The 14800-nt window shown below is 44.2% G+C and overlaps 1 protein-coding gene across 1 annotated transcript in view; it reads right to left on the bottom strand.

Annotated features, from left to right (window-relative positions):
- The window catches only part of LOC145412108 (uncharacterized), a 47025-nt gene that overhangs the window by 15279 nt on the left and 16946 nt on the right, over positions 1 to 14800 (bottom strand). Inside the window, exons 5-9 of the mRNA XM_080282024.1 lie at positions 6783 to 7045; positions 6207 to 6390; positions 5762 to 5943; positions 2828 to 2975; positions 525 to 702 (exon numbers count right to left, since the gene is read on the bottom strand). Coding sequence (XP_080138150.1) covers positions 525 to 702; positions 2828 to 2975; positions 5762 to 5943; positions 6207 to 6390; positions 6783 to 7045 — 955 coding nt within the window. The remainder of the gene's footprint in view (positions 1 to 524; positions 703 to 2827; positions 2976 to 5761; positions 5944 to 6206; positions 6391 to 6782; positions 7046 to 14800) is intronic.

Genomic DNA, 14800 nt, shown 5'->3' on the forward strand with positions numbered 1-14800 from the left:
AGCCTAACCACACTGTAGTTCGAAGAGGCCCGACTAGACCGCTTGCTTTCTATCACCAGTGGCTAACCCCCCTCCCCCTCATGGCGCTGCCCTCGGAATTCAGCTTCGTACTATTAAGCGGTCTTCTAGTAAGCCAACCAAAACACCCTATCAACCATTCACAAGTCAGTTCAGCCAGAAAAGTGTTGACATTTATAAAATCCACAGGAGTAGATTTAGCATAATCCTGAATCTGTGAAAATTACGGAAAAACGAGAAAATGTATTTTTCTCGGAAATGCGGTCCCCAAGAGTTTTGAGACGTCTCAGCAGCAGGGAGCGGTAGAAGTGGTGCGAAGTGCCGGAGCCCCAGTTTGCTGGAAATTGGCTTATTTGAGGCAAACTCCTCCCTTTAACAAAGGCAAAGTCAAAGGCTAAGGTGGGTCTCTGTCTGCTCAACAATCGGGATGAGTATGGAGAGAGCAGAGGTGTTGATGCCACAGTTGCCAGTGAATGAGTGAATTACCAGTGAGTGGCTGCACTTACCGGGTTGAGCAAATAGTCGTCGCTGACCCTGATCTGTGTAACTGCCGGAAGTGATGGTGAGTGAAGAAGGTGTCGAGTGAAGGACATGCAGTACTGGATGTTAAGGTTTCGATCTAACGCTGCACCACCCATATCGTTCAACCAGGTGCTGCCCAGTGTTAGGTTCGTATGCAGGGCGCTATAAGGAGGAAGAAGGATAAAATTAAACTCTTCATTCGACTTTATAATTGCTATCTACAGACAATTTTATTCACTTTTTATTTCAACTCCAATATACACTGAGTTGATGAAGTCTCTGTCTAACTCCTCCATTTCCAAAAGTCCATCTCTAGGCGAATGAAATTATTTGGGGACAGAAAAAAAAAAAAATGATTCAACAGGGTAATATGTATCTACTGCAAGAGGGCCATTAAGGCAGATTTTTTTTTTTCCCCTCACTGTTCCCCATGATTGCGACACCTACAGTAAATGTCGACCGCACTATTCAGATCCCTATTCCAGGTCTAGGTACAGGTCACAGGAGACCTTGCCCAAAGATATTATGGTGACAGAGAAGGTCCAGTGTATGGGAAGGAAGACTCAAAGTACAGTAATCTAATTGAAAAATGAGATCTTTCTTCTTCCAGGGAATGAAAAGTCCAAAATGCTTACCCCTCCAAGGCGATACAACGAAGAATTCATACCTGGCAACATTCTCCTTTGCTGACACAGCAGACCTAGCTACGCAGTGCACCACAAAATGAGAGCGCAGTCTTCGGTTTAATGCAGAACTCTGGGAGGTATAGGTGTTGGGGACAGTGTGGGTGAACAGTGAGACAAGGTGCCAGGCCTTTATCCCTTTCTTCTAAAACTTGTCGCAGGCTTGGTGCAAACGTTATCAAATATCAGGTGTAATGTAACTGTGAATCAGCCTGCCTTCTGAATAGTATAACTAGAAAAAGCAATACTTAGTTCAAGTTCCCTGCGTTCACTACTTTCCTTTAATATCACACCACTCCGACAAACAGCAATTGTGTATGTGGTCCATTCCCACAGTGAGCAAGTTTTAAGTGTCATGCACCTCCAGGAGAGACGGAACATCAAGAATACTGTGGAAGGGATATTAGGCGGAGATATAAGTAAGTTTTTTCCATTCCACATATTCTTGTTCAATCTCTTTCACTCATTCACACACACACACACACACACACACACACACACACACACACACACACACACACACACACACACACACACACACACACACACACTTACAGATACATACATTCACTCACACACACATGCACACACACATACGCTGATACAAAAATGCAAACGAACATAGCCACATGCACAAACACGCAGAAATGCAAACACAAAGAAATCTAGAGGCACAAACACAGGCAAACACAAACCAAACAACTATACACACAATCAGTCAATCACATGAAAACACACAAATGCACACACAAAAACAGAAGCCCCCTGAAAGACAAGCACATACACCCACTATTTATCTATCTACTGTGTGTCTACTTTTTATCCTTATATATCTATCCCTATCTATCTATATCTGTCTATCTATCTATCTATCCCTCTATCTGTCTCCACCACTAATACTGACTCACTCAGACATCAATCTACACATGCTACAACACTAATAACACCATTCAGCAATATTTTGTTCACACACACACACACACACACACACACACACACACACACACACACACACACACACACACACACACACACACACACATGCCATACCTCCCATAATTCCTCCTATTTACCTTATCACACGTTTTTCCTAGAGCCACGTAAACCTTTAATATTGAAATGTTCTCGCATGCCTTCTCTACCATTTGGATTGTAGTCAATATCTGATCTAAACACTGCTTACCATTACGGAAGCCATCCTGTTCATCATTCACCAGCCATTCTGATATCTATCATTATTTTTTGTACTTTTTTTTTCTTTTTTGACCTGCTGGAAACACCCCCACTTCTGTTCACTCACAACTTTCTACTCATTCAATCCAGTGGTACAACTCATTTGGTCCTCCTGGCATATTTCCCACAGACAGTTCGTTGCCCTGTCTCTATTACACTCAGTCATTTATGCATATCTCACCAAAACTTCTTACCTTTCCGTTCTTGAGATGGAGGTAGCATATCAATAAAAACTGGGACAAGAATAACAATGAACAATGGATGAAGGAGCGACAGAAAGGAAAAATAACAATAAAACATGACTAGACATGGAAGAGAGTAGCGCTGCTAAGAGAAAGACGGAGGAGGGGGGACGGGGAGTGTATACCGACCTTGTAAACATATACTGACGGTCCAGCCAGTCCTGCTCGTAGGTCTCGAGGCCCCAGAGCAGAGCGTCGTCAAGTAGGTCATCCCAGAAGGTCCGGTCCAGTGGCAGCGCCTTGCCTTGCTCCTCGTCTATGGTGAAGGGGTACGGACCTGGGATGAGGAAGATGAAAGTTTAGTTCAGTGCCTGTCGACTACACCAGGGTCATTACGGCAAACAATCCATTTCTCTAAGTCTCATCCTTTCACTAGAGTACGACCCGCTGTAGGTGGTTTATATTAGACTGGAGTAAGAATCAAACTGGAGGGAAGGAAAAGTAGGGAGACACAGGGCTGAAGGAGGTGAAGTGGACAATGGACAGGTAGGGTATGACGGAGAGGGGCAGAGGAGTACTGGACAAGCAGTGGGAGAAAAGGAAGGGACATAGCTCTCATGGGGCATTAGACAAGTGGACGGAGTTGAGGTATGGAGTAATAGACAGGGACAGGGGGCACTAGGGGTAAGGAGGGAGTAGACGGGTTTACAGGGGGCCACAGACAGGGATAAGGGTACAAGACAGGGGTGGCGGCACAGGACGGGTAAGGAGCACCATAAATGGGTAGGGGGCTTCAAACAGGGGTAGGGGGCATCAGACAGGGGAAGGGGGAATTGGACGCGAGCAGGGGGAATTAGACAGGGGCACTAGAGAAGGGCAGAGGACATTAGATGGGGGTAAGAGGTACAGTACAGGGATTGGGGGAATTAGACAGAGGAAAAGGGAGCACTAAACAGGGATAGGGGGGCACTAGACAGGGGTTGGGGATCTAAGCAGGGGTAGGGGACACTAGGCAGCCGTAGGGGAAGAGAGCACTTGAGGTGTAAGGAAGCCTCTTGACGTGTAGGGTAGGCCACTTGACTTTTAGGAAGGCCATTGGGCACACCTAGAGTCATAGGCCACTTGACTCACTGAACAGCAAGGTTATGTAATGTGCTGCGTGGGCGGCCAACCTGGGACTTACTAACATAGGGAACCCCCTTATATTTATTCATAAAGTTGTGAGTCACGTTCTTTATATTCAACAAACGCGTCCTCTGTTACTCTCTCCTTGCCTCACCCTTCCTCACTTTGTCATCCAGTCTCATTCTGCCTCACCATGCCTCACTCGACCTCATCCTTCCTCACTGTCTTACTCTGCGTCTCCCACTGCCACACTCTTCCTGTCTTGCCCCTCCTCACTCTGACTCATCCTTTCTCATTCTGTCTCCTCTATAAGCTCAGTCAACTACTAATATTGGAAGGGAAGGGAAGAAACACCTAACCACGAGCAGCCAACATTAAACCTGCATTACCTCATATTTAAGCCTCATGGAACACAACTATTCACGGAACGCCAGATCATAATATAACTGTGCGAGACAGTGCTCAGCATCACACACACACACACACACACACACACACACACACACACACACACACACACACACACACACACACACACACACACACACATTAGCCCCCTTACTACGAGGTCACCCCTAAGCTGAACAAATCCCCCGGAGGTTGCAAGAATAAAATAATAAAGACGTATTCGCATTTTAAATGTCAGGACCAACTTGCCTAGCCCCGGCCTCCTACGCTCCTAATGGGGCGGCACAGGACAGGATGATAGATGGCTGGACGTATTATTGGAGTTAATGAAGGCTATCTCTAACCTCTTCAGTACACACGCTTTCGCCTAAGCTGAATAAAACTGTCCCGTTCCAGTACAATTAAAACGAGAGGGCTCAGAGAGCGTATACCTCCACAAAGGCAGCAACATCTCTTTTTTAGTCTCTATATTGGGCCTTTTTTTCTCCCAAAATGTAATCACTTGGTTCCCGATGGCCCTAAATTATTATTCTGCAGTTTGAAGCAGTTCCATCTTGTTGTTCACATACATACATATACATACATAAAAGCAAACAATCCGAGCCAGAGACACAACGTCCTTGGCGGAGGTAATGAAAAATATAGATGTGACAGCAGTGAAGAGTTTATACAGTAGATGTTCATGATAATGATGCTATTGGAACTGGAAATGCTGTGGATATTTCATGTTTCTTTCCTGAACTCTTTCCTGTCATTTCTTCCTCCCGTCAGACATTCGCATATCCCTCTCCATCCTCCCTTTCTCGTTTCCCTCCCTCTCCTACCCACATAATTCTCTTTTGCCTCACTCCCTATTCCCCTCACACATTTTCCTCTCCTAGTTTCCTCCTTTCTCAAATCTCTCTCTCCTCGTCTCCCTTCTCCTCTCCACTCTTATTTTTCCTTTTGCTTCATCTTCTCACACGTCTCTTTTCGCTCCCCTCACTCTCCTCCTCTCACCATCTTACATTTTCTGTTCTCCCTCCACTTCCTTCTCTGCCTATCATCGTTCCCTTATCTTTCCTCTCACGTTTTTCTCTTCTCCTCTCCTCACGCCCCTTCCTCTTTGTCCATCATTTCCCTCTCTCCTTTCTTCTCTGTTTCTACTCTTACCTCCATCTCTGTTTCTTGTTGTCCACAGTCTTCCCCCCCTCCCCACCATTTATGCTTCTCTCTCTCTCTCCATTCCCTCCTGCTCACCCTACTTTTCTTTCACCTCTACCTGTCCTTGTTTTCCCCTCTCACATTTTCCTCTTTTCCTCTCCTCGTCTCGTTCCTACCCTGACAATTTTTCTACCCTCCCCCCTTCGTCACCTAGACCCGTCCGTCTTCCTCTTCCCACTTTTCTTTCCTCGCTTTCCTTCTTTTCTGGTCTCTAACATTTCTCCCTCATCGTTTCACTAACTCTCTGCTTCCACATTTCTTTTTCCTTTACACCTCCTTGTTCTCCTACCCTTTTGTTCCTCTTATTTCTCATTCCCTGCTTCCTCTGACACTCCTAGTTCCCCTCCTTGTCGTCATTCCTCTCTCGCTTTCTCCCTCGCCACCCACCTCCGTTCTGCTCAGCGTAGTCTGTGTCGCTGCTGAAGTATCTGTTGTGCGCCACGATGGGCCACCCGGTGTTCTCATGCAGCCCCGCGATGCCGCCCGGGATGAGCCATTCAATCTCCGTCCAATTCTTCACGCCCTGACCCACGCCCTTGTGATACCACCACGAGTCCAGCTGGAGACGCCTGTACACACGTTCATTGTTAGGTTACATACACACACACACACACACACACACACACACACACACACACACACACACACAACATTCAGGTACTCTCACTCGTCAAGAGAATAAACATGTGGTGATACTACACGTGAATTTAGTACATAAATCAAGTAAACACATAGTTTATACAGTCACAATGCACTTTTTTTTTTACTTTATACAGGACAAGGTAAGTGCGACACTTTATGGGTGTGTACAATACAAGAATAACTATTTCACCTGAATGGAATATCATGGTCGACGGAATAATTGTATACGGCCATGAGTGCGTCCCTGAAGTTGTGGTACGGCAGAGGGTTATAGTAATGAGCGGCGCCGTTGTCCGTGTAGTAGCTCAGGTAGCGGGCAGAGGGGTCGTCCAGCTTGGTGGTGCCCAGGTACGTCCTCAGTGCCGCACCCCAGCCTGGCACACAACACAGAGACAGCCTTAGAGCACATCCCCACACAACCAACCTCATAATACATCACCACGGACCGCCACACCATTAGCCAGTCTCGGATACTAAGTCCATATTAATCAGCTCTGCCAGGAATATTTTTTTAACTCATGCAGTTTTATTCAGCTTATGGAATATCTCTTGAAATGAAAGAAAGTACGAACTGTTTTAATGTAATGATTGAAAAAAGGATCAATTCGTTTATCTATCTATATCCATCTATAACTATAGCTGTCTGTATCTAAATCTGTCATTCTATATCTATCAATATATATTCACATCTATCTATCTATCTATATCTCTAGCTCGTGTGTGTGTGTGTGTGTGTGTGTGTGTGTGTGTGTGTGTGTTTTCTCACCCATGATATTCTTGGTAATGCCGTTTGTTGAGGGTACAAGAATAACCTCCGAGGTGTATCCTGCTGGGATGTACTCAGCCTGGCCCTGCACACCAAACTCCAGCGTGTAGTTGTCCCTGTCCAGCCTCACGTTGGTGGCCATGGGCTGAGTGAGGGCCGACACCACCATGCTGTCCGTCCCCGCCCTGCCCACACCCGGCTGGAACAACACCACAATGCCGCCGTCCTCACCATCGCGGAACCAGTTAAGTTCGTCGGTCATGCTGGAAACGAAAATTATTCAGGTTACCACTATATGAGTATTTCCTGGTGAGGAGTGGTGCCATTTCGAGGCTGTTATTTTCGGGTAGGATGTAAGCAACTTTATTATGCTATGAGTACCTGAACAGCACAGACCAGTAATTGCACTAAGGATGAGGAAATAACATACAGTATTCATGTAACCTAGAATGCATTACATCTCTTTTGCCAGTTTCAAGCAAATAAAACTTGATGGCATGGCGATGCATCCTTTACACGAAATCAAGTAACCGATAGAAAGTCAGAAAATACCCTCTCCTCCCTGACCCATAGTAAAAAAAAAAAAAAAAAAAAAAAAAAAAAAAAAACGTAAGAGAAAAAAAAAACTGGTGTATCACAGGACAGGACAAGCAGATGACACATTTCATACTGCAACAAATTAATCGTTTCGTGTTGCGTGATATGAAGAAAGCGAAGAAATGATACTCTGCTTAAATCATCAACAGAAAGTTCAAGTTTCTATATTCTAGACGCCCATATATATCTAGCTGATACTAGTCTCCATAAAATGATCATAAACTATAAACCGAACATTTTATTCTGAAATAATTGTTAACATGTAGGGATGAAAAAAGTACAGAACCAATAGATATAAAAATCACAGAGACAAGAGAGCACTTGGGAAGGGAATAGATCCAGTGTTTTATACATATTATTCCATTCCACCTGTGGTAGGTGGTGGCGACCATCGTCCACTCACTTGATGCAGTGCTGCCTACTTTTTCCATCACCTTTAGCATTCTTTCTCTGTGTCTGCCCTCCTCTCTTCCTCCTTTTTCCCTTCCCTTCGGTCACTTTTTACTACATTTCTTTTCCCTTCAGGGGGCTCTACACTGAGTGACAAGCCTAATATTATTAGGTTTCCTGTAACCCCGGAAACCATTTACAACGCTGGGTAGTAATCATATAACCAAATTACTGGGTGGAGTGACATCTACTATAATGCCTCTGTTAACTGGGTGGAGATGCTAATGCGGTGTCCATCCTGGAACCAAACCTCCACACTAAACCCCGCGCCCCGCTGTGGCGAGGTGCTGTCAGCCGCAAGCGGGGACATCGATTCACAGAGCAGGACGGCCCTGCACTGGCGTCTCTCCTCCCATCTCAAGCGTTTTTTTTTTTCATCCCTACATGTTAACAATAATTTTAGGAAATGTTTTCTAGTAATTTAAGTAATTCTTCCAGCAAAGAGACCAAACCAATCACCTGATAGCCTACATAAGAGATATCACTAACACAGTGTACAAGCCACTCTGTCACTGTTATTATATTAGCTGCAAAACTACTGTAATATTTTATTTCCTTTGTTGCATAAGGTTGTGTAGGCTTAAAACACTAACGCTCTGCTTAATATTTTTGAGTTATTCGTGTCCACCTTCTTTTTATTTCTGTAGCATGTGTTTCCCCTTAAGTTGACATACACTTGTTTACAAAGTTCAAGGATCCTCTACAGAAGTTAAATGCATCTACTGTGTTTGTGATTCATCTTTATTGCCTTATTTGCTAATTTACAAACGCGGACTCCCAGGTCTACAAAATTTAAGTATACAACGAGGAGCAGCTCAAACGTAGAACACTTTAACTAAAATTTCTCGACGAAAAGAGGGAAAGTCAATATACACAACAACCAGACACCGTCACCATCAGGCTGGTTACGAATGAAAGGAACCGCCAACTACTGAGATGTATGATATGTGTTTATCCTGGGAGCAGCAAGCAAAGGACGTGTTAACTGTTTTACTGTGAATAAAATTATGACAAGAGTTAACCTCCTTTCAGGCTTGTAATGGCTGGTTTGTTATCCTTTCCCCAGAGCAACACTGCTAGGGACAGTGAACTGTAAAATTATCAGTGACTATGCTCATGAATTGCACCTACGAGGTGACATTAATATTGACTAGATACGGCAACACAGATTATCTTTACCTTGACTTAGATTATCTTAAGTTACGATGGAATTATTGAATATGTACCAAACCATCCATCCATACAAACATGCATACATAATTATCTGTCTACCTACCTAAGAACCGGTAGATTGATAGACTTATCTAGAAAGAGAGAGATGGATAGATACAGATATAAGACACTGAAGATACAAATACTTGATGCCTATGTACCGAGTCGGCCTACATCATTAAAAAGGTGTGAAAATCCCCCTCATGGCCTGCCCCCGATCACCTGCCATCATTGTGTGAAGTGTCAGGTGTGCGCAGCCGCTGCTCCAACCCCGCCGGGACTGGTCATCAGGTCACCGTGGTATTTGTGGTCACCGTGGTATTAGAGGATGGGGAGGGACTGAACTCAACCATGCCATAAACAAGAAGCGAATCAAGCAGTCTATGAAGTGAAAAAAGGAGTACTGTACAAAGGGATACAATGGAAAGAAAACAGCAACGAACTTGATCTTTTCGAGGCTGGAGAAGACTATGACTACTGTATGATATCTAATTCGATCTATGAGGTGAAGATAAGGATGGTAAAGCAAGAAGGTATGAGTGAGGCAGTCCAAGTGTATGGGGAGACAGGCAGTAAGATCAGTGTCAGAAAGTACTGAGCAAGTCTGAGTGTATGGGCAAACAAGCAGTATAGAATGTGACAATGTATTGAGAAAGACGAGTGTACGGAGATAAGCAGCTGCAACAGATTTTGTGACAGAATGCGTTGAGAAAGTCGGAGTATATGGGGAGACAGGCGGAAGAATGAGTAATAGAATGTACCGAGAAAACTCCAGTAAATGGGGAGACAGACAGTAGAATACAGTAGTGACAAAATGGATTACTGAAAGTCGGGGTTTATGAAGCGACAGCTAGTACAATGAGAGAGACAGAATGCATGGAGAAAGTAGGAGTGCATGGGGAAAAAGGCATGAGTGACAATGAACTGAGAAAGTTCGAATGTATGGATAGAAAGGCAGCAGAATGAGAATGACAGTGCATTCGAAAGTCCGAATGCATGGGGAGGTAGGTAGCCGAATGAAAGTACGAGACTGCAAGGGAAAGAGAGTGTGAATGAAGGAGGCAGGAAGCTTTGGGCGTGGCAAGAAGGGAAGGACGGACAGCATAGGGAAATAAGGGTACAGAATCAGTGACGTTGTGTATTAAGCAATGTATAGTGGGTGAATGAAAGATGATGGAGTATGGACAAAAGTTAGTGCATCAGTGAGGGTGACAATATATGGGAGAGACAAGTGAACTGGCTTAGTTCCCACTTCTGACGATTTACTGATCGAGGATTGTCTCCCACAAAGACGATTTCCAGACAGACGATTCTCAGTTGGACACTTCTTTGCCACCATGCTGTTATTGCCATCTCTTCAACATTTTCTGATCATGTTAGCACAATAAGCTATATTACAATGTACTCTGCACTGGTTGGGACTATGTAGAAAAACACCAAACGGAGGGAACATTTGAAAGTTAATGGTTTTTGTAGTATTATTCCTAGACGAGTGACATGGCATAGGTATACACATGATGTTTTACTGATGGCTCCTCGTAGGCTAGATTTTGCTACTTTTAAGGATAGGTGGAAACGGATAGAGAAGAGTACCCAGTTTACCGCGGGGTTAGAGTATAACCAAAGATTACCATATCTAGATATACTTTTAACAGCGGAAGAGAAATGTGCTAAAATTAAAATCTTTTAGAAAAAAAAAAAACTATTTTGTGCGTTTTTATTCAACAAAAGACAGGAAGATTAAGCAGGGTGTACTCATGGGGTTTTATCTTAATCGCGCTCCGATGATATGTTCGGTGGAGTATTTGCATGAAGATCATAAGTGCATTGATAAGACCCACTGACATAATATACCCTCCCTACTTCATCCTCAGAGAGAAGACAGAAGCAATATTAATCAAGCAGAGAACAGAATGTACTGTAAAGTTGAACAAACATCTTGCATTGCCAAACAACACAGCTTCCCTTCGGGTCGAGGAAGTGATTTTCGTTTCTGCTACCTCCAGACGATTTTATTCACCTGAAGCAGATCTCTCCAGTTCAAACCACCGAGCTGCAACTGAATAAAATCGTCTGGAGGCAGCAAGAATGAAATTCAGAGATGACTTCTTGGTGAAGTGGCTAAGAGGGCAGTGAGAAGAGATGTGGAGCACACGAAAGAAACAGAGTATGATAAAGAAAAGGAATGATGAGAAATGACTGCAAAGAGGCGAGAGACAGAGTGTGTTTATTCAGAGAGAGAGAGAGAGAGAGAGAGAGAGAATGAAAAAAAGGGGGTGAGGGGGAGTGAGGAACATAAATAGATACGGCGACTGATGTAAGGTAGTTGGCCCGTGCTAGACAACTACAAGACTGTGACTGACTACATACAGTATAACAAGGAGAGGAAATGACAAGGCTCTCCCCCACCCACCAGACTCTCCAGTCGAAAAAGGCAGGAAAAAGTGAAGAGAAAAAATAATAGGGGCTAAAAGAAAGAAGTATATTAACGAGCTAAAAAAAAAAAAAAAAAAAAAAAAAGGGCAAAAAATGATATATGGAGAATCAGCAAATGTGAGTACTTTTAAGTACTTGGGCAGTGTGACGAGTACGGATGGAAGTTTGGAGGATGAAGTGCTTGAAAGGGTACAACAGGGAAGAAAAGTTGCTGGTTCCTTGAAAGCAGTGATAAGGAACAGGGATGTGGGCATGGAAGTGAAAAAGTTACAACATGACAGTATTGTGATACCAACTCTAACGTATGGAAGTGAAGCTTGGACGTTGTTGGAGGGACACAAGTCAAGTGTGTCAGCTGTGGAAATGAGTTATTTGAGAGGAGCCTGTGGAGACTCATGGAGAGACAGACTGACAAATGAGGATGTGAAGGAGCGTTGTGGTATGGATGTGGATGTGATAGTAAGCATTAGGAGAAACACACTGAGGTGGTTTGGCCATGTTGAGAGGATGGAGAGTGAAAGACTGACGAGGAGGGTGTATGTGAGTGAGGTGGAGGGGGAAAGGGGGAGGGGGAGGCCAAGGATGAGATGGAGGGATGGAGTGGAGAGGAATATGAGAGAGGGGGGGTGTGAGTTGGGAGCAGGGCAGTGAAATGGCGAGGGACAGGGCGACGTGGAGGCGATTTGTTTGTGGCCACCCCGTACGGGATTAAGGGGTCTGGCAATAGATAGACAGACAGAATCAGAGAGTAGAAAAGGACACATCGTCGTCCTTAGATCTTATGTGTAGAATGGGATGGTGAACAAGGGAAGGAGGCAAGGAGGGATAAGAAAGTGAAAGTGGCATCATATCACCTACTATCCCTTTCAGTGGCTAGACTCGCCATTTTCACCATCAACACCATCACCACCACCACCACCACCACCACCATTGCCACCATCATCATCATCACTATTATTATTATTATTATTTATTATTATTATTATTATTATTATTATCTAAGGACAGGATGCAGTGTGAGACGCAAATGCCATAGTTGCTGTTGCTTTTGCTAATGTAGTTCTTAGAAAGTGCAAGCCTTAATGGACTTCCAGGTATTAAGCTTAAGGTAGCCTATATTTAGCACTCTACCCGCCTCGGCACCAACTCTACCATTTTCAAGCAACTTTCGCATTAAATTAGGAGGACGTAAACAAAGAGGATATCAAAGTAGGCAGGTTGTATTCGGTAACTTCTGTCTATGGGTATATGATTGAACTTCAAGAATAAGAGAAGGATAGCAAAGCGTGTTTCGTGTGTGTGTGTGTGTGTGTGTGTGTGTGTGTGTGTGTGTGTGTGTGTGTGTGTGTGTGTGTTTGTGTAGAAAGTCTTGTGGTTAATCTCGTCCTTCTGGGATTCGCGTGAATATATCTGGTGTTAGATCTAAAAATAACTTGAGCATATCCTAACCGTGACATTAAAGGATGACCGGAACTTAAGCTCAGGACTTAATAAATTTGTACGACGTAAACTATGTGAGATACTGAACCGTCTTTTTGTATGTAACTGTATTGTACAATTTGTATTTTCTCAGGCTTTACTGACAAATCACAGAACATGACAACATATTCCATTGGTGCCAGTTACTGTGTCATTTATCAGACCACACAACACACTGGCCAAAATTCAGTATGTGGAGCAATCTAATATCTATGTTGAGATATCTGCCTATACAACATGCGAATATTAACTTTGGTTTTAAAATGACGCGATTCGGTGTCTCGCATAAATTACCTTCTATAAATGTTCGTAAGTCGTATGGTAATTTTCTGGACACCTGTATCTCAGGCTGGGATAAACACGTGTGCGTGTTAGGGATTAAATTAATGAGTGATATTAGCCTCATCCTCTTTCATCCGCTCAGGGACAGAGAGAAGGCGACAAAAAGGGGCGGAGTTGAGTTCTGAATTCCCATGAGCTTTGAAGGCTTTTAGCACCTCTTCCTTGGTGATTTATTATTCCTGTTACACCACGTGATTCCTTTTTATGTTATTCATTCCGTTTTTATATGATCACAGATTAAATAAGTAACATACGAGAATATATTAACATACCAGATACACATACAAACTGGTAAGGGATAGATATGTAAATTTAGAAACTGAGTAGAATATGGGCCGAGGTGTTGAGGCGGGGAGGTGGGTGCCGGGGCATGGGGGGAGTCGTATAGGACAACAGGCCAGGTGTGAGGGGTCAAGGTGCGGCTGGCTTCCCTTCGACACCTGTCCCTGACACCTGGCCTCACTGGCAATCACCCTCACACCTCGCCTTTGTCGGAGGTGAGGGAGGCGGGACAGTATTGTGATAATGGCGGGGGATCAGGAGAGAAAGCTGGATTAAGTGACTCACGCTGTTTGGAATTTATATATTGCATTATAAGTAAGACACATATTTGGGTGATAATGATGATGGTGATGATGATGTCTTTCAATTCAGTATCAGATTCTAAGATGGAGAACTAATGCACTCCCGTCTGTGGAATCCCATGGAAAAATCTAGAGTTCAATGACAAGTGCCTATATTATAAATGACTGTCAGCTGCGCACACCTGCATCCCAGACTCCAGGCGCCAGACACAGACGACCCCCTCACCTGCCCCACTCACTGTCCTCTGTTTTGCCTACCAACTCCTCCCACATAATCCTTCCACCCACCCCCACACACTACTCTCACACTCCCCACCACACTTACTACAGTCACAAAACACCCATATTACACCCAACTACCAACCAACACTATGTTCACATCCACACGACAATCGCTCTTACTGCAATCGTCCACCTATCCACATTCAGCCCACCTTTGTTCCACCCATCCATCCGACAATACTATCGCCATCCGTCCGTACAGAATCCATTCGCCCACATTCAACCCACCTACCCACTCATCCACACTGTGGCCTACAGGATACTAACCTACTCACGCTGCACTCACCAACCCATCCACCTATGCTGTACCCATTCACTCATACTGTATCCATCGACCGAGCCTCATACTGCACACAGCTACCGGCTCATTACAGATCCCTTCATCACCCACCACCACTGCACCACACTATACCAACATTCACCACACGCCTGCTCCAACACAACACACTCACAAAGCACATTCACCACACATCACACTGCTGGCCTGACATCCATCACAACATACATTACCGTAACTATAAAAAAATTGCAATAATGTAATACAAACACACACACACACACACACACACACACACACACACACACACACACACACACACACACACACACACACACAAAGAAATATACATGAAAACA

Source organism: Coenobita brevimanus, chromosome 92 (assembly GCF_032717465.1).
Source record: "Coenobita brevimanus isolate Jiangsu-jjx chromosome 92, ASM3271746v2, whole genome shotgun sequence".
Taxonomy (NCBI): Eukaryota; Metazoa; Arthropoda; class Malacostraca; order Decapoda; family Coenobitidae; genus Coenobita; species Coenobita brevimanus.